The sequence below is a fragment of the Alosa pseudoharengus genome, unplaced genomic scaffold, assembly GCF_046254945.1.
Source record: "Alosa pseudoharengus isolate Yale_2024_CS ecotype anadromous, Long Island Sound unplaced genomic scaffold, YU_APseudo_1.1 YU_APseudo_1.1_scf_10, whole genome shotgun sequence".
Lineage (NCBI taxonomy): Eukaryota > Metazoa > Chordata > Actinopteri > Clupeiformes > Clupeidae > Alosa > Alosa pseudoharengus.
Genome location: NW_027468565.1, coordinates 35,760,861 through 35,781,973, shown reverse-complemented (window position 1 = coordinate 35,781,973; position 21,113 = coordinate 35,760,861). Strand labels below are relative to the sequence as shown.

The following is a 21,113-nucleotide window of genomic DNA, read 5'->3' as shown; positions in this document are numbered from 1 at the left end:
TGAGAGAGAGAGGGGGGTGAGAGAGAGAGAGGGGGGGTGTGAGAGAGAGAGAGGGGTGTGAGAGAGAGAGGGGGGTGAGAGAGAGAGGGGGGTGTGAGAGAGAGAGGGGGGTGTGAGAGAGAGAGAGGGGGTGTGAGAGAGAGAGGGGGGCGAGAGAGAGAGAGGGGGGCGTGAGAGAGAGAGGGGGGTGTGAGAGAGAGAGGGGGGTGCGAGAGAGAGAGAGAGGGGGGTGTGAGAGAGAGAGGGGGGTGTGAAGAGAGAGGGGGTGTGAGAGAGAGGGGGGCGAGAGAGAGAGGGGGTGTGAGAGAGAGAGGGGGGTGTGAGAGAGAGAGGGGGGCGAGAAGAGAGAGAGGGGGTGTGAGAGAGAGAGGGGTGTGAGAGAGAGAGAGGGGGGTGTGAGAGAGAGAGGGGGGTGTGAGAGAGAGAGGGGGGCGAGAGAGAGAGAGAGGGGGGTGTGAGAGAGAGGAGGGTGTGAGAGAGAGAGAGGGGGGTGTGAGAGAGAGAGGGGGGGTGTGAGAGAGAGAGGGGGGCGAGGAGAGAGAGGGGTGAGAGAGAGAGAGGGGGGTGTGAGAGAGAGAGGGGGGCGAGAGAGAGAGAGGGGGTGTGAGAGAGAGGGGGGGGTGTGAGAGAGAGAGGGGGGCGAGAGAGAGAGAGAGAGGGGGGTGTGAGAGAGAGAGGGGGGTGTGAGAGAGAGAGAGGGGGGTGTGAGTGTAACAGAACCAGTGTATGCGGATGCTCGTGTACCTGGGCTGAGGGGGTAAATGTCGTTGTCCCCTGCATATGACAGATTCCTTGTCAGGGTCCGCGGGTCTATCTTTGGTGGCGACAGTGTCGTCGGACAGAGCGAGAACCGCCGGCGGTACAGGTTCTCCTCTTTCATCTTGTCGTCCGTATTCGTTCCCTGCAAAGAGAGGGGACAGGGGAAGGAAGGAAGGGAGGGAGATGAAATCATTAATCTTTCATGCATGATGGGACTGGGGCTAAACACACATCACATAGGAGCGGAAAAGGCAGCACGGCAGATAAGAGGCAGATGATATCAGACTCTGAGATAAACCAGTCGGTCGAGATCTGTTGGAGTCTATCATTACGGCCTGCTTTTAAGACCTGGCACACACACGGTCTTTCCAGGACACTCCACCCAAGTCTATATAAACAGTAGCCAGCATACAGCTTTTTGAAATGTGATTCCTGGCTAGTTATAGATGAAGCAGCACGTTCAAATCTGGATCAGTCATTTTAAACTACAGTAGATATAAGCACTGTTCCAAATATCCTTTCAACCTCATTTGACTAAGATACTCAAAAAAACAGACAAAAAAACCCAGCTGACCAGCTATCAAGAAGTAATGTAATAAACACAACATCTTAATCAAGTGTCAATGTTGACATGGAGGTTGCCCGTTGGGCACTAGATGACTGTAAATGGGCAGAAAGACCTGGGCCTCACTGCTCTAGCCCTTAAAGGTGTGGGTTTTTGAAAATTCTAACATAAGATTCAGTTCTGCAACAATTCAAGGTTCTAAAATTCTATGTTGAATTCAATGAACGCAGATATTCTTTAGAACATTCATTTTCCAACATTCCCGTCACACCGGTGTGACAGTAAACCTTTAAGGGTTAAAAAGAACAGCCAGCACCATCTATGTTACCATCGAATTTGTGGAAGGCACCATATGGTAGACACTGGAGAAATCAGGCGCCTATGGCTTTCACTCACGTAGCTAGTGCAGAACATGCAAAGCTAAGCAGGCTAATAACTGAGTGCCTTTAATCACTACAAAACTGTAATCGGAAACTCTTCGGAGGAACTTCCGAGGAAGTGTGCTTAGAAGGCTACAAATTAGAAGGTTCTAATACAAGGAGGATTTGGAGACTGGAGATCTTTCCGAAGATACTAATGTAAGAGAGTGGAGATGGTGGAGAAACACTCGAAGTCAGCAAGTCCTAAAATCTAGTCTCTCCTCTCTCCTCTCCAAGCTAAAAATAGCCTCAGTGCTGCAGTGTGGGCTCAGGACGAGGGGAGGTGGTCTGGTGCGGCAGAGCAATGTCTATCAGGTGTGCACACGCACACAAAAACACACGCACACGCACACGCACACACACACACGCACACATCCACACACACACGCACACACACACACACAGTAAATCAGTAGCTGATTGACCGTGGAGAGACACTGATTCACTTAACTGGAAGCAGGAGGCATTTCTGCTGGTATTACCATCTTATCTCTGCCTGGATCAAATCTTTATTAATCTGTACAGCAAACACACGCTCACACACAGATCCTACTGGCTGTGGCAGAACTCACCCAAACCAGCCAATGACCTGTTGTATTTCTGCTGCAGAAAATCTGTATGGCACGGATAATCCTGTCAACAGCACAAGCTAAAAAAAGTCAGAGAGCATTCAACACACATGAAATACAAACATATGCATGCATGCATGCACACACACACACACTTCAGGGTGTTGCTCCAGAGGAAGTCACATCTCATGCTGAACAACTGCTGAAGATGCCATCGATTTACTAGAGAGCTGAAGAACCGTGAATTTGAATAGGCTAACACCCTTTTGTAGAGCAGAGCACGATATGAAAATAAAAATCATAGGCCTAGATGTCACAAGATTAACCATTGAGACAGAGCTGTAAGCTAAACGCACAACTAATTGCAGCCTTTGCAATTAGCTAATTGCACTAGTTCAAAATGCATTTCAATTAAAATTCGATGAATTATGCAGCGCTACCCTTTAGCGAGTCCCTGCCAAAACAGACATGTTACACAACTCAACCATCAGAGCAGCCCATGGGGGCTCTAAGCAGGGCTGGGAACAGCAACATGGGCAGATGCGGCTGGATTACTTCATGGATGAATAAGAGTATAATACTTTACCCATTGACTGACGCTCTCACACACACACAGTGAGGGGGGGGGGGGGGGAGAGAGAGAGAAAGAGAGACTGAAAACAACACGGTTTGCACTGCTGAGTCTCGACACATGTTTGTGCAAGTCGCTTGACTGGGTTGGGTAATGCAGCCGGCTGTGATGCTGTGGTGAATGTTTGCACTGCCAGGTGTGATTGAGTGTTACGGAGAGGCACGGGGAGCCTCTCGGAACGGAGCATCCTGTCCCGACACTGTAGCTGTACGCACCCCCCCCCCCCCCCCCCCAGCCGCTGCCCCCCATCCACATCCCATCCGCAGCGCACAGGCAGACACCAGAAACAGCACATTCTTACTTCTCTGCATGTAACCAGTTTAAACTGGAGAGATGGGAGGGCTTTAATGAGCGAGGCCAAGAGCAGAGTGCTGGCAAGAACTGAGAGATGAAATGGCTGCGTTTTAATGGGATCGCGCTTCAAGGTCTGGTGCAGAAGGTGCCGTCTCAGGCAGTACTTCGCCTAGCTGGTCTCAGAACAGCTAGACAGCCAAGTGGAAGCGTAGGTGGCAAGTAGTCACTGACTCAGAGGAAAGAGCCTCCTCATCTCATGATGGAGACCACAATCATGCCACAACTCAAGGTTTTTTGCAGAAGTGACCAAATACAAGAGGGGCTCTGGCCAATGCCCAACCAGCTGTTCTCTAGTTGGGGATTGGGGTGGGGATTGGGGGAACGGGGAGTGGTGGTTAGATTAAACCCACTCCCCAACACCAGGATTACAGACTGACCCGATGCCCTAGTTGTGGTGCTGGCAAAGCTTTTAAATGTGTGTGTGTGAGTGTGTGTGCCTGCCTTAAACTCAGGACCCCAGCAATACACTTGGATGTGCACACACACACACAAACACACACACAAAAAAACCCACACAAAAAAACCCACACAATGGTAAGCCTCTTTTTCCATTAGTCATGCACTGGGCACTCAACATTGTTTCAGCCGAATGGAGACACTTTACCTGTTATTTTCCATTCCCTTCCAAAAGCGGGTCACTTCCTAACCCAACACACACACACACACACACACACACACACACACAAAGAGCTAGAAAGCCTTTACTCCAAGGGCAGGGACTTCCAAAACATTAACTTCAACAAGTAGGGCATGAAGTAACCCACTTCAAAAGAGCTGCAATTTTTCCCCCTAAAGACTCTTTCCCATCTCAGAGAAAAACATCCTAAGACCGGAGATGAAGCAGTCAAGGACATTTTAAGCCACTTCAGCCCACTAGGAGAAAGCAGCACTTCTGGCCTCCTCCACATGTAGGCTGCACTGCCGTCTCATGGTGGATGGGGTGGAGAGAGCAGTGATGTATTCTGGGAGCTCACGTAATAGGGAAAGTCTGAAGCCGCTGATTGCAGCCCACTTCACGCCAAAAATAGTGAGTGAGTGAGTGTGTGTGTGTGTGTGTGTGTGTGTGTCCTTTTCACTCCCCACTCTGACCCAGATGACAAATGCGTTCCACCTCTGGCCTGCTACCCCTCGTTTGGCAAGGTCATCAGAGAACGCTCAGCAGGCTTTGATCTGGAGGCCTCTCTCCGGCCTCTCAGCAGCCTACAATTAGAGTTCCTGTCTGGGCTACACTTAGGCCTGATTGGGGCTGCCCTTAAAAAGCACACAAGTGGCCTGTTCATACATGGCCGCTCCCGTGGCTCCTGCTCACACTGTATTTAGCTCCAAAATGAGACTCCTCTGTGCCCACGAGCAAACATGGCTTTACCCCAGGAAGCCAAGTGCAACAGTGAACAAAGCCTAGATTTATAAAAACAGAAAGAAAGGAAAACATAGGCCAAACCGGTTTTAGCAAATATGGAGGCCTTGGGCAACATTTGCCTGAAGAAGACCCAGCAGGGTCGAAACGTTGCCTGTTGTGCATTAAATATATGGGAGTCAAAAGCAGTGTTGTGGACATTATATATATTTTTTTAATTAATTGAGTAAGTTTTCTTTTGTCCTGCACCTGCCAGAAGGTGGGATGTGCGCACAATAACTGTTTGCTGAAGGACTTGGGCAACATGCATGGAGGAAAACAAGAGCACTGCACTAACAAGTGATAGGACTTGGGCAACATGCATGGAGGAAAACAAGAGCACTGCACTAACAAGTGATAGGACTTGGGCAACATGCATGGAGGAAAACAAGAGCACTGCACTAACAAGTGATAGGACTTGGGCAACATGCATGGAGGAAAACAAGAGCACTGCACTAACAAGTGATAGGACTTGGGCAACATGCATGGAGGAAAACAAGAGCACTGCACTAACAAGTGATAGGACTTGGGCAACATGCATGGAGGAAAACAAGAGCACTGCACTAACAAGTGATAGGACTTGGGCAACATGCATGGAGGAAAACAAGAGCACTGCACTAACAAGTGATAGGACTTGGGCAACATGCATGGAGGAAAACAAGAGCACTGCACTTACAAGTGATAGGCTACACTAGGCTACACAGCAGGTTACAATATGTCAACTATCAAGTAGCACTATCCTTCAATAAAGAATATACATTAATACAACTGATCAATTTTACAGATCAATATCAAGTCAATTCCTTTTTTGAAAAAAGTTTACAGTTAGCCTGTTAAATGAAAGGTGCTTAAATGGCTGTCACCTCAGTCTTTGAGGTGACAGAGTAAGCCACAGATGATGAATTGGTACAGCTGAAAGACAATGTCCAGACCTTAGCAGGCCTTTCACTTATAGAATGTAGCCTTTTCAGCTTTGCAAGTCAACAAACACTTAAAACAGCTACTTATTAAGGTTGTCACTACTGTTTGCTGAAAAGGTGAAGAGGTGAAGGTGGTTAGAGTGAAGGGAGTCTACGCAGACATGACATTTTAGAACAGAGCACGGTGGAGTATATTTAGTGAAGAGTTTAGGCCTAGTTCTCCCAACTAAGCCTGCTCTGCAACTGAATACAACTGGCCCAGTGCAAAAAAAAAAAACAACATTTCTCAATTTTCTGTGTTTAATGACAGTGCCATTTCTAGAGAGCCTTCCTGACTGAGAGCTGTTTGCCTCACATGGTGACCTACATGTCTAGGGCAGCGGGGGGGGGGTGTCAAGACTAAACAAGGAACTCTCGTCTGTGTGCTTTTTCCCCCCTGGATGGCACGGGCCTACTTTTACTGAAGGGCTAATGCCACCTTTAACCTATTACCGCAGCCTGTGTGTGTGTGTGTGTGTGTCAGAGAAATGGCCTTGCAGGGCAGCATGTGCCAGTGGAGTGCCACTAAACAGGTGAGATCACTGTTGGGAAGAGAGCCAGGGACTGTTTTTAAAAACAGTGTGTGTGTGTGTGTGTGATTGAGTGAGTGAGTGAGTGAGTGAGTGAGTGAGTGAGTGAGAGAGAGAGAGAGAGAGAGAGAGAGAGAGAGAGGGAGAGAGAGAGAGAGAGAGAGAGAGAGAGAGAGAGAGAGAGAGTTAGTGAGTGAATGTGTATAAATGAAAGGGAAAAAGAGAGGACATTATGCCGTCCTATGCAGACAGTTCAACAGCCCACAATATGGACACTGTAAACAAAGGCACTTTAAGCCTGACAAAAGAAAAGAAGCTAGCTGAGAGGCCACTTGAAACCCTTGGTCTTCTCCCTCTCATATTAAGCACACTTACAGTATGTGTTCAGACCATGCTGAGCTTTAGAAGGACACCGCGGCAGACATTTGTAGTGCTCTCTACCAAAAGACAGCTGGCTAGTAGAGATGGAGCGGATACATCAACTCAAAACTTTTGATGGACTGTAGTTGAGCTTGCAGCAGCTGCTGCAGCCAGACTCTTAGACCTTTATGCACGAGGTAGGTAGGAGAGCAACTCTGTGACCTTTTGCAAGGCGCAGGCGTGCATGAGAGGGATGTGGGCTGGGTGGAGTGGGTACAGTAGGTGCACGTGCTAGTGCCCTGGGATGTGGTCGTGGTTTGGAGTTCAAGACCACATGAGGCTGTTTATAGTCCTGTCAGATCAAAACATGATCATACTATACTCAACACTTGTACGTGTTTACAACACTTTCAAAGATAGCCTAGGGTGGGGGCTCAGTGTGTTCTATATTGCTCATTAGACCAGTCGGCGTCCATAATAGCTCTGATCAGCTCAATCTGAATATTCATTTAACATTTCTTTGTCTTTAAGAGAAAACACCAAGTCTATCCTATACTAGTCAAAAACAGGTGCCACAATGGTGTGTGTGTTTCTTTAAGAGCACCTGAAAGCTGGTTGGACAGTGGTGGGAGAGTAATGGCTCTCTGCTGGCAAGCCCACAGGAGGACAGACAGCAGCCTGACTGCCAGAGACCCAGTGACATTTCAGGAAAAACACAGACGATTGTTGGCCGCGTTAGACAAGCTGTAACATTTCAGGATCCGTGGACGTTAAGGATGCACGATATATCGGCGGCCGATATATTATTAGCCGATTAGTGAAAAAATGAAAATATTATTATCGGTCCGATAACAGAATTCTGGCCGATAATTTGCGCCGATATTTTTTAAAGTCCTAATTTAGGCCTACGTAAGGTCCGTCTGGCTACACTGAGCTACTTGAGCTTGGTTGGCTATACTTTTTCCTCAATATAATGTCAGCGGTGTGAATGTATTTCACCACTCTAACAAAATCTGTGGATATGCGTTCATTTGGGAATCTGTGCATCTCAAAATCCTCGTGAATGATCAGCCATTTAACCTTAACAGAGCGGAGCTCAGCCCTATCTAGAGCCGTCTTGTGCTGGTGTGTTTGCACTTTACCGCACTGGTCGGGGAAACAAATAAACAAACTCGTTAGTGGGACGAGTACATACAGTAAGTAGGCCTAGTTCTAAGTTGTGTTTTAGTATTATATTTGCATTACTTTAGCTCGGGTTTTGCATTATTACCTAGAAATATGCTAACCATTAGTGCTTCAGTTCCAGACAGGTCATCATAATAAGTTATTAAAACCTTCGGGGCTAACTCCTTTCATTTCTGCTGCAGCAGGTTGTGCGCAACAGAGTAGACGGACATAAGCATAAGATACAGTCTGAGGAGTTGCAGCTTTATTCAGTTACCCGCAGTTGAAACTAAACCTAAGTTTCCCTCACAAACACTGATTTGGTCGCTATACTGTAGCTTATTCCAAGCGGAGCCGTTTATGAGTTTAGTCCTAAATGAAAATGATTAAAACTCTCTAGCCACTCACTCGCAATTCACTGACGTCAGGTTCACTTAAAGGAGCCACACATACTGTAGGGCTAGGCTACTGTTATGTTGTTGACTGCCGTACTATTGAGGACTATTATGAGTTCTGTCCATCATTTGGTGGTAGGTAAAATTACTGCAATAAAATTATGCTTATTAAATGCTTTCCCCAAATCACTTTTCACAATTTTTTTTTAAGAGTAATATTATCGGTTATCGTATCGGTATCGGCCACAACAAACCAATAAATATCGGTTATCGTTATCGGCCCTAATGGACGTGTCACAGCATATCTCTGCAGCTCTGTACTATGCACATAGATACCCCTGTAACGATAGCATGTTGGTGAAGTTTCTCATGTCACCAAAAGTTTCTTCTTCCTCTCTCCAAGCTGGCAGCTATTTGAGACTAAAGCTAGAACTTTGCAGTGAGGGAAGCACTGAGCTTCCAGAGAGGGATAAGACAGCCCTGTACTGCAGAGACATCTTCTGACAGATTTCAGTGATGATCACCCAAGGTCGATTAAAAAAAAAAAAAATCTGATAGCTGTAAGAGCAAAGAGCAGTTTGTCACACATCTCCTGCAGACTGTGAAATAGGATTTGCATGTGTCTGCACAGAGAGGCCTTGAGCTGAGGATTGAGGCTGGTTCAGTGGCACAGAAATGCTGCAGTCAGCTGGCTCTGTTGTCCTCCAGGCACTCCTGCTCCTCCAATGCGTGACCCCATTTCAGCTCAGTTCAGGAACACATTATGGTAATGAGCATATAGTACACTATAGCTTGCATTCCTAGATATGCTTGTGAGTGTGTATGTGCATTATAAGTGTGTGTGTGTGGGGTGTGTGTGTGTGTGGGGTGTGTGTGTGTGTGGGGTGTGTGTGTGTGGGGTGTGTGTACACAAGTGCCTGAGTATAAGTCTATGAGAAAATATTGAATTGGTGATTGGACAGGCCCATTGGCCGTCATTGACATCCTGAATAAAAAGCACTGTGCTGGCTGTGACCTTGCTCTGATGAACTCCGACGCTGATCACGTTATCGAGCAGTGGAATGGAGGATCAATGGGCTCTCATGGAATTCAATTCCAACCAGTGGAAATCTGGCTATACTTCAGCAACACCACCGCCATAGTCAATGTGGCTGGCATAACAGCTTGGTTTCTGAAAATTTGGAATATGACTGGATGTTCTTTTCCCCAGCTCCATTTCCAGGCACTAGGCTTTGTTCACCTCAGCTGGCTCATAAACAGGCCACACTGTTTGCTTTGCAGCTTAGAGGCCAGTATGCATGCAGGTTTTTGCTAAATGAATGATGAATAAGGTTTTTTTAAGGTTTCCCAAAAAGACTGGGCCTAACCACTCTATTTGCCACAGCCTCAGCAACAAACATGATGTGGCACCAGTACTTTCACATGGAAGCGTCTAGACACAAGTTCATTATCCTTGTCTGAACTGATTAAGGTGAGTATCAATGACTTCCGTGAGGTGCATAATAAACTCAGCACTGAAAATCTTGACCAAACAGCAAACAGCTCAGCTGAGGGAACATATAACCCCAAAACAAATCTGTATGTCCATACAACAACAATCTTGGTCCATACTTCACAGCTGTTAAAAAAAAACAGCTAAATTGAAAAGCTTCACATTTCTAACCTTCACTTCTGCGTACTTTTCCTTGGGCAGTTCATTCCTCCAAACCAATAGATTTCAGCTCCAGGCAGGAACATCATTAATCTAGCTTCCATTTCTCACTCTCCCATTGCAGATTTAGTGCAGAAGAGAGGATTTTGCCCAAGTTTTGGCTGGGCCGCTAGGCAGTTTTATTGCAGAAAGCAATGTAAACACACCGTCTCCCTATGTCTGTTTGGGTCTCTCAGCTGGCTGAGAATAAACATGATGATTTATTCACTCTAACTCGTCTCTTCTAAATACAAAAACACACACACACACTTCAGTACAGGGAGTTCTATTTCTCGAGAAATATTATGCTTTTATTTATTTTGGGAACGTGTATTCATCGTGTGTTCAGACGATTTCATGAATTCAACAATGACATGAACTACATGACAGTATCGAAGACATTTTGGAGAATTTAAGGAAACATCCACATGTGTACTAAGGGGTAGCCATGTATCAAAGGTCTAGGTTATTTATTGAAACTTTGAACACTTTCATGTGCAAACAAACACTGTAGCTTCATACACTTCATGCATCTGCCACTCTGCACATTCACTGAAATACTTACTATCTACTACTACCTACAATACTACTACTACTATCCAAAAAACATCTCTTGTGGAAACACGTACTGTACCGAGCACCTGCAAGTGCTCACCTATCCTGCACGGCTTTCTATTTGTTTGCAAAACAAACACAACACGTTTCAAACGTCTCTAAAAGTAACCGACGGTAGCTGCAACACGCACCAGTAAAATCAAAATACAACCTTACCTTGGTGTGGTGTCCTAAAAGATGTGGCAGAGGACAAAATGAACGGCTTTCCTTATCTATGTTTGTCTCTTTCTTCCTCTCCCTTTCTCCCTCTCTCTTCTGTCAGCTTCGGTCACCCGCCTCTTGCCCCGCTTCACAGATCAGCGATGTGCCCTCGTCCTAGCCCCTCCCAGACGCACCTGGGCCCGGGTCAGTATCGCTGCCCCACAACGGAGAATGTTTGCCTAGTCAATGATCAACCCCTGCAGGGCACAGAGCCCATCAGAGCCGGTCGCAGCACAACACATTTCAAACAAACACCGGTGACGTCACGGCCTGCTGCAAAACCCGGACACACACACACGGTGGAATCGGATTGGGATTGGAGAGCGGGGGTTTTCGCCTAAAGCCCTTGGTTATGAAGCGGGCCCAGGGATTTTTTTTGGTCTGCGTTTTAGATCAGCACATGGCGAACACAGATGTTACGTAACGCTCTCTGTTCGTTTAAGTTTCCAATCGCCACTTTCCCCTCCAGAGACATCTTTGTTCTTTTACAGCCCACACATGGGCTTTCAACAATAGATGTTTAGACTAGGAACAAGTGATTACTCCCTCAATCAAAATAAAGCTGTAAGTCACTCCAGTATGTGCTCAAACGTACACACACACACGCGTACACACACACACACACACACACACACACACACACACAGAAACACACACACAGAGAAACACATACACACACACATAGACACAATGCTTAGCAAGGAAGTTCAAACTCCACTCCCTCTCTGATGTCATGTCTTGATTTAGGAGGGCAGATCTTCTACGGGATGACAAACCAATGGAAGGGGTGCTGCCGGAGAATCGCTGCCCCTTTAAGATTCTTCCACAACCGCGACAACACGAGCACGACAACACTTGAGCATATCTAACCTAAATATGAAGTCAACTGAAAGAGATTCTCTGGGCCAACAGTAGGAGAAGGGAAGGAGAGAAGGGGGGAGGAGGAGGGAGAGGGAGCCTAAGAAAAAAGAGACAGACAGAGAGAGAGAGAGAGAGAGAGAGAGAGAGAGAGAGAGAGAGAGAGAGAGAGAGAAGCAGAGTCACCCCGGTAAGAGATGCAACCTCACGAATTGTCTAGAGAGGGAGAGAGAGAAAAAAGGGTGGGTAGGAAGGCTTAAGAGAACCGCACCGCTCCACATGGGAGTGGCTCTCTGTCGGTCAGCCTGTCACTGTGAGGTGGACACAGGAGAGAAAAACTCACTCATATGCCAGTTCTGCACACTCATCCTCTCACTCATATGCCTCTAGCCTGTGTGTTCAGCACACTCATCCTCTCATTCATATGCCTCTAGCCTGTGTGTTCAGCACACTCATCCTCTCACTCATATGCCAGTTCTGCACACTCATCCTCTCACTCATATGCCTCTAGCCTGTGTTCTGCACACTCATCCTCTCACTCATATGCCTCTAGCCTGTGTGTTCTGCACACTCATCCTCTCACTCATATGCCTCTAGCCTGTGTGTTCAGCACACTCATCCACTCACTCATATGCCTCTAGCCTGTGTGTTCTGCACACTCATATGCCTCTAGCCTGTGTGTTCTGCACACTCATCCTCTCACTCATATGCCTCTAGCCTGTGTGTTCTGCACACTCATCCTCTCACTCATATGCCTCTAGCCTGTGTGTTCAGCACACTCATCCTCTCACTCATATGCCTCTAGCCTGTGTGTTCTGCACACTCATCCTCTCACTCATATGCCTCTAGCCTGTGTGTTCAGCACACTCATCCTCTCATTCATATGCCTCTAGCCTGTGTGTTCAGCACACTCATCCTCTCACTCATATGCCAGTTCTGCACACTCATCCTCTCACTCATATGCCTCTAGCCTGTGTTCTGCACACTCATCCTCTCACTCATATGCCTCTAGCCTGTGTGTTCTGCACACTCATCCTCTCACTCATATGCCTCTAGCCTGTGTGCTCTGCACACTCATCCTCTCACTCATATGCCTAGCCTGTGTGTTCTGCATTGAAGTCACATACTGAGCACGTCCACACCCCAGCACACTCATCCTGCCTTATACCCATCTTTACTGAGCTATTGTAGCAGAAAGGATTTAGCGGCATCTGGGATGAGCTCATCGTGCTCACACACACACACACACACACACACAACATAGACAGGGTGTGTTGTGTCTCTGTTAGCCATTATTCTTACAAGTGGGGGGAAAAAATCCATTGGGCCTACTCTTTGTTGGTCATCTCTCCGTCATATACTTGTCTGTCTACTTTGACAATTACTCCATTAATGGCAAAGAAGCTATTTGCATCTGAATATGGCTGTGTAGGGGAGGAGTGTGTGTAGCCTTGCTATCTGACTGTATGAGTGTGTTTGTGTGAGAAAGACAAGGGAGTGTGTGTCAAACAGAGAGCCAGCACAGTCAGGCAAGACAACACATACATGGAAGACACCCATGAGAAATCACACGTGTGTGTGTGTGTGTGTCTCCTTCATCCTCCAAGCGCTGGACAGAGCTCTCACTGCCCTCGTCAGCCTCCCCCTGCAGCCCAACCCTGTTTCAACGCCTCACTACCTGCAACAGTAAATAAGAGAACGGCAGGGTGCAGCGTCCGTTTCTCCCTTCACATCTGCAACGGTCTCTCTCTCTCTCTCTCTCTCTCTCTCTCAAACACACCCTTACTCTCTCTCCTTCTGATTCATTCCCACATCTCTAATGAGCATCCCTCCCACTCTCCTCTGACCTATAGCCCTGTGTGGATGCTCCAGTGCAGGACTAACAACAAGGGCGAGGGGGGGGGGGGCACAGCTCTAATGAGCATCCCTCCCACTCTCCTCTGATCTGTGTGGATGCTCCAGTGCAGGACTAACAAGGGCAAGAGAGAGGGGGGGGGGGGGCACAGCTTTAATTAGACAAGGCACCCAAGGGGGCAAGAAGACTGGGCTCTCACCAGCACTCCTGTTTCGGCTCTTAAATCAGAATAGCTAATCAGTGCGCTGGGGCCCTGCTCAGTGTTAGGCAACATGCACTTAAGAAAAGGCAATGAGGTTAACCTTCTTATAAGCACACCTGAATGATTGCCCTGAGAGAGAAAGAGTGAAAGACAAAGAGAGAAAGAGAATCCCACAGAGAACTGGGGCTTTGGGTACCATCCATATCCCTGACCTTGAATCCTAAAACATTGAGCTTTTCTTCTGAGTGGATGCTGAATCTGCCGTGTGTGTGTGTGTGTGTGTGTGTGTGTGTGTGTGCGATGCTTCTGTGCTCCCCACCCACTCTGCCCTTATTTGAAGCACCAGCACCCCAGCCACACACACACACACACACACACACACACACTGGGTGTGGCTTCCGGAAAACAGCTGCAGTTTCTCAATAAAGGAGCTAAGAGATGAGTCATCAGCAGCACCTCTCCACAGCAGTCTTGTTTGAGACACGTCAGCTAAGCCCTCTGACCCTATCCACGTAGCACACTTTAGCTCACACACCCGTCAAGGATGCAGACACCAACGTCACGTGAGCTGAAAAGAGCATCCTGAACAAGCCCCAAATGAGTCATAGGAGAACATTCACTTGAAGGGTAGGAAACCTTGAGCAACATCAGTCCGAGTTACAAGTCAGTCTTGGAGATCACTTCAGGTTGAAGGGGCATCTTACAGCCTAAGCTAATAAACTAGGCCTACCCTGGAGCAATAGGTGTACATGTGTCAAAGTCGAACTGGAAAATGCAATGGAGTAGGACCACAAAATGTGAACTTCCACAACCACATTTCTGGTCTGTCAGGAAGAATACCTGTGGATGGCATGATTTAATTGCGTGTACTGACAGACCAAAACCACACCTCATCTAAGACTAATAATGCTACTACCCAGGCCCCATTCTTGTGAGAGTGAATCAGGACACAGCACAGCCTACACCTACCTACACCTGGTACAGCATAGCCTACACCTGCTAAGATGTCATGCAGACTCATAACAAAACAGACAAGACAAGATAAATGGCAAGACAAAGACATGATCAAAACACATTTCAAAGCAGTATGATGTCTCAAACCTCCAGCATCCTTATTGCTCATCTTAATTTGAACCTCTAGTTCTAGTTACTTAAGAAAAATCGCCATCTAGTCAACTCTGTGTGGTGGAAATGAACGTTCCCTCAATAGCCTACCATATAAAAAAAAAAAAAAAAACCACCACTCTCGCTCACAAACTGACTTCCAACTGTGTTCCTCAGTACTGTGGAATTGGGTGAAGACTGTGTGTTTTTGTCAAGTACTGGGGGGGGTGTTCACAGCTAGATGACAAGGCGTTTTCTCTTTGCTCACACACACACACACACACAACACACATACAATAAGATGAGACGAGGAGCTTCTTTCTGTTTTCCTCATTGACGCACTGACAGGATGAGCTGGGAAGCTCACAGCGGGAGGCTCTCCAATAGCATAGCCTAATGATTCTCGGCACTGCACAATGTTGAGAACTGACAGATTCTACAAAACATCTAGGCCAGCGCAGATTAAAACAGCCCACATGTTGACATCAAACACATCTAGTGCCAGTTCAGTTCATACGCAGGCACTGTTAGGGGGGTCTCCATTTAAAAATGCTGTGACCAACTTTTGTTATCCACAAAGCTGTGGATTCAGAGCCACGGAACAGCAAGCCTCCTACACAAGCTGCCTTACTTCCAACTCCACTTCCGTAGTGACCTCTCATACAGTACCACATGACCTTTCTCTACGCCAGTTATTCAGAGACACACACAAAATGCACACGTGGCCTGGATGTGTGGGAGTCGAGCTGGAAGGCCCATTACATGAGTGGTTCCTTGCACGTCAAGTCCATACCTGCCACTAAGATGTGCTTTCACACTTCTCACCGAATGAAAAGGAATGAAAAGTGCGCAGCTATAACCATGAACTGTTAAAGACGAGACAATCCAGCACCTTGAAGTATTACTACAGTGCTCTTTCACAATCGCATCCTGAATCATTCCAACTGGTTTGACGTATTACAAATACCAAATAGGCTTGAGACAGATGTGATGTACTGTAGGCTACACACCTAAGCTATATCACAAAGTGTGTGTGTTAGTGCATGGGTCAAACAGGGCCGCACCCTTCAATCTTTGCCCAGGAGCGAGGCAAGGCTAAGCAGCCGAAACACACACACACACTCACATAAATAAGGAAGTAGACTAGGACATTGCGTCCTCAACTCATCTGGAGCCACTCTAGATTGTCTACAAGCTTAGAAGAATTTGATTAAATCTCCAAAAAAGCAATCTAGAAAGTACTCAGATTTATGTGTGCTTTAGAGCCACATGTTGATATTCCAGTCAAGGGACTAGCCGTTGCTGAGCTCACAATAGACATAGCTTTTAGCAGGCCAAATGTAAAATGACCAACATAGAAACAGTAACCTATGCTTTCACTCTTAATCCAACTGCCCTTCATACACGTATACACATAAGAACTCACTCTCTCGAGCAATCATGCTCTCTCTCTCACACACAAAGAATCTGACCCACTTTATTCTAGAATCAAACCACACAGCCATAGAGCCGATTAGCGGCGTTTGTCTGAGACAGGTTTATGTTGCAATGATGAAACAAGACGCTGCTCAGTCACCACAGCACCACTGGCAGACTTGAGTGTGCAGTTTATGGAAAATCCTGTGATATAAATTTGCATGGCCCTAATCAAACCACAAATCGAAAGAGAGATCTGCAGCAGATCAAAGCCAAAAAGCCATCACGTCCAGGTTTGTTGAAAAGAGCTGGACTTAAAGCCTGCTCCACACTGCTCTATAAATCACAGCAGCACTTTTGCACTGATTTTTGTCAAACAGCAAAAATGAACTTGACAGGTACTACATGTAACCTGCGTTGTGTTGAACCTGCGCGATTCAGCCCTGCACACGCCCGGACTCGAACCCGCGAACAGCAGCACCTCAGATAGGGAGGCGAGCGCGCTAACAATCGAGCCAATAGCCCAGGCTACTGACTCGCATGCCAGCAGCACTCTTGAGGTGTCGGGGAGTGAGGTTTACCAACGTTCCACAAGCACAGCTAAGCTAGCTGGCATCCGTTACACTCACCCCCCTAAACCTCACTCCCGATCCGGGTCACGGCACCAATGTAACCTGCGTTGTGTTGAACCTGCGCGATTCAGCCCTGTACATGCCCGGACTCGAACCCGCGAACAGCAGCACCTCGGATCGGGAGGCGAGCGCACTAACAATTGAGCCAATAGCCCAGGCTACTGGCTCGCATGCCAGCTGCACATTGGTGTATGTGTCTGTGTGAAAGAGAGAAAGGGCACTCCTGTGGAGAGATCGATAAAAGCTTCCCAACCATGCGGCTCTGCAGGTGATAGCCGTCTTCATCTGTTTGTGTGTGTGTGTGTGTGTGTGTGTGTGTGTGTATGTGCTAGATGTGAACATGTGTACAGGCCACGCCATGTGTAAGATAATCAATTCCATCCTACACATATCATTGGTAAGCAGTACCCAGTAGCCAGACTACAGCTGACATGGAGGGGAGGGAGAACTGCTGTAGCTGTATCTGAACATCAGCAGGTTTAGTGGCAAGTAAGTAATGCAACACACTAATGCTCGACATTTGGAGAAGAGCAAGGTGACATCGACATTTGGAGAAGAGTAAAGTGACATCAGTGGTCTAGCTACTTAAAGACAGCCCGTCTGACCTCTGGCTCACGCCATGGCCTAGTGCAGCGGTTCCCAAACTTTTCCCCCCGCGTACCACCGCCTACATTCCGACTCGGCTCGCGTACCCCCACCATCCGACACATAAACACATAAAAACGTAACGCATTCTATAACCCCCCCCCTCCCCGCGTTGACAATATTTGTCCGTTTCCCGGTTTTAGATGTGTGCATTTGGTCAGTTAAAAAGTTACATCCACATACAATATCTTATAATAGGCCTACAACAACGCCTGACAAGGATGAATTCGTTTGGACAACATATAGCCTCGAAAGGCTAAACTTAGGCTACCTTTAGTTTGTTAAATGTAAAGCCTAGCTTAATGTTACCTTTCTTGCCCATCTGAAATAACTCCTAGCTTTGCTCCTTCCCTCCTTTCTGTTTTTGTTGTTTTCAAAAACCTGTTATATCCGCGAAACTTTCCCCCCACGGACCACGGACCATCCAACGCATTCTATTAGCTATTCCAGGCGTCATGTTTAATAAGCTGCCCTTTTTTTGATGAACACATACAGAGTTTATAAATTATATCCTTTAATTTCATGTTTCCATATCATTATGACCTGATTCGAAATTGTGTATTTATTCATGAATTAATCACAAAAGATTTAAAATTTTAATTTTACACCTGTCCGCCATAGCCCTTTTCATCTCGCGTACCCCCTAGAAGCAGCTCGCGTACCACAGTTTGGGAATCCCTGGCCTAGTGCTTGAGGTCAACAACAAGCGCTGCGTGTCTGTGTGTAAAATCTGGCCCATGAGCATGGGACAGACTGAGTAAACAGAGTTTAGCTGGCAAGGGATCAGGTTGTGATGTAACCCAGCCCTCTGTGGTTGACGGTGAAAACGTGATAGGAGAGGCTCGGGGCACCGAGTGGTGAGAATGGTCCGTCAACGAAAGGAACCCCCCTTCCATCCCTCCTCTGCTTCTACTGGTGACAGGTGTTATAACGCATGCACACACACATGCACACACACACACACCTCCACCAAAACCAAACTGACACTGATGTCAATTTCAATTACAGCTGTGAGGCAAAGCTGGTCATGAGGACCTTTCACACCTCAGGACAGAAAATGGGGGGGGGGGGGGGGGGGGGGTTGACAGACAGCTGTCCTTGTGCCACCTAGCCTGAGCTTTTGGAGGCAAGCGTTACATCCAACAACAACTTTAATGACAACATTATATCACAGTCTGGCTGGGCTGTGCCTGTGCAGCTCGCTGGTTGACATTGCGATGACACTGTCCTTGCTGTGTAGTTCAACTCAGGAGTTGGTGTGGTAGAGGACGAATTATACCGCCATGTGAGAGCTTGGCACAGCATTTCATGGACCACCTCCAACATTGACTTGTTCTGCCTCCCAACAATGCTCCAAGCAATGTTAGAAACGAATAGCCAAACACTGCATGCTTGCATCTGATATTGTTATCTAGTCAGAGAGAACTGATAACAAAATCCTTGAATGAAAGCATTTATCTGAAAAGCATTTATCTGGATATGCTGATAACAAAATCCTTAAACGAAAGCATTTATCTGGACATGCATCTTTCAATGGCCGTAAATAACACTTGGGCTGCATGTTGACCAACGCAGCTGAGACTAGTGGAAGTGTGCTAAGAGCACAGATGTCTGATTCATTTCTTATCCTTCACACATCTCTCTCACTTCAGTCAATGGCTCAGCACTTGCCAGCTTAGGCTTAGAGTTCCTTCAAGCAGCCTGGGTTCATCGAAAGGAGATAGGCTACTTAATCAGACATAGACGTGTTGTTATTTCTTAGACACCTGAGAGAGTTTATCCTGCGAGAGACTGAAAAACACACAAACACCACTGAGTTCACACACTTCCAGGAAGTGGTCGTCTCGCCAGCAGAGCCCTGGAGGATTTCTATGGCAGTCCAGGCGCAAGAGCCAGACAACCAGACGGTGGAGAGGATGGAGAGCTAGAGAACAGAGTGGGGGAAGGGAGTGTTTGGGCTGTTACATACCGAATGAGGGGAAAGGAGATTTTGGAACAAGGGCCTGTTGTTGCAGAATGACATAATTTTTGATCCTGTCTGTGGGTCTGTATACAGTATGTTGAAGTCTACAGGTGTTACGAAGATGACCAAAGGTCAAACCAGTAAATAGCAAGCTGTGGAGGTGATAAGTAACGTAGGTTACAAATACTCTGTTACTGTACTTAACCTGTACATTTTCAGGTTTCTTATTTTATATATAAGCTTAGGTATTTTACTGGGATACTTAATTTACTTTCACTCCCCTGCATTTTATCAGAAATGTCTGTACTTTTTACTATGTTTAACTCAAGAGAGCCCCAGTGAAGATGAAAATGAATATCAAGGGAACAGAGTGAAATGAAAAGGGAAAAGGATGTGGGTGAAATGTGAGAAAAGTGTGGATGACTGATTACGATTACCAAATATGATCATAGCAAGCCCCTTACTGAAAGATAGTGGGAACCAGTGACGTCAACGAAAATAAGAATTGGCAGTAGGATCTAACTTCGTATATGTTCACAACAACATATAATGCATAATTACGTTACATAGTTACATTACAAGGACATATCAAAGGCCACTGCGAGTCTATAATGCGTTGGAAGCACTCAAGCTATCAGACTAATTATTAGCTAGCAAACCAAAATACATTATTAGCATAACTAAGTTAGCATGGTGACATGTTATAACACACCAATATTTTGCTAAAAATAGATGCTAGTTATGTTAACTGGCTGAGGCAATTACTACACAACTTACACATGACTATCGGAGGTAGAAGAGTTTAACGGTATTCTGACTTAATTTGTTGAGGTAGATAACGTTAGATCATGGCATAGCTTCGCTAACTTTTGTGTTTCAGAAGATAACGTTAATATCCTAGTCCCTAACTGGCTAAATTATCAACCAGTTGTCTTACCAGCGTTGCAGCAGCTAGGTTATATGGTAGATCCAGCAACTCCGGTTTCGGACTCACTTATCCAAAGCATTTCTTCGCATATTTGGCCATGACGGAGGAGGAACCGTATCTAGGACCAGTAATAGCTGATGAAGTCGTTATCCCACGTTGTCTTCGCTGCCTTTGCTTCAATTGAACACTTTCGCCGGGTGACGTTAGCGGAGTAAGTTAACGTGAACGTTTCTTAGCAGAAACGTTAACGTTAGGTAATGTAGTTCTAAGCCTTTTCGGATCAAAAGTATTAACGTTATCGCGGTATATCTATTATAAACAATGACTGTACGGTCTATCTTTATACAAGCGTGTGGAACTGAGCCCGGTTTTGACCGAATCCCGAACTGTAACAACTAAAATGTGTTAGCGTTTGCCCGTTTAAAACACGTCTACCCACTTGCTACAAGTAACGTTAGCGTCCGTTTCGTATCGCTATCCTAGGTTTTGGTCCAACATATTTATCGATAACGTCGCAAGCTACGTCCAACATTCGAGTGGTGCATCTGTAGGCAAATAAATATCGCCATTTACAGCAAAGCAGGCGGCTGTAATAATAGCCAAAATGTAAATAGCGGTCCAGTTTTAGACATCAGCATCACAGAATCGGCCATACAGCTGTTCATGAAAGTAGCTAAATGGCAGGAAATGCCAGAGCTGTGCAATTGAACGTTCACAAGTAGGCTAAGGTAGGCTACACAGAAATCACGGATTGGAATTTGGAATTGGGCCTACGTTTAGTCTACTGAGACAACTAGCCTAGTTCTCAGTCAGCAAAAAATAAAGGTTATGCACTATCACAGCTACCGGTATTTCCTCCAGGCTCCCACCACGCTAGTATGGTAGTAGTCCGGCAGCCAAATG

At 46.4% G+C, this 21,113-nt stretch overlaps 1 protein-coding gene across 3 annotated transcripts in view; it reads right to left on the bottom strand.

Annotated features, from left to right (window-relative positions):
* Positions 1-20,899, bottom strand: part of osbpl5 (oxysterol binding protein-like 5) — a 51,425-nt gene extending 30,526 nt beyond the window's left edge. Inside the window, exons 1-2 of one of the 3 annotated variants that reach the window (XM_076271117.1) lie at positions 20,220-20,899; positions 745-901 (exon numbers count right to left, since the gene is read on the bottom strand). In XM_076271117.1, the coding sequence (XP_076127232.1) occupies positions 745-880 (136 nt within the window). In that variant the 5' untranslated portion in view covers positions 881-901; positions 20,220-20,899. Of the gene's footprint in view, positions 1-744; positions 902-9,764; positions 9,824-10,562; positions 10,857-20,219 lie in introns of those variants that run through there. The other 2 variants (XM_076271126.1, XM_076271135.1) reach the window with 2 other exon arrangements.
* Positions 20,900-21,113: the final 214 nt, after the last annotated feature.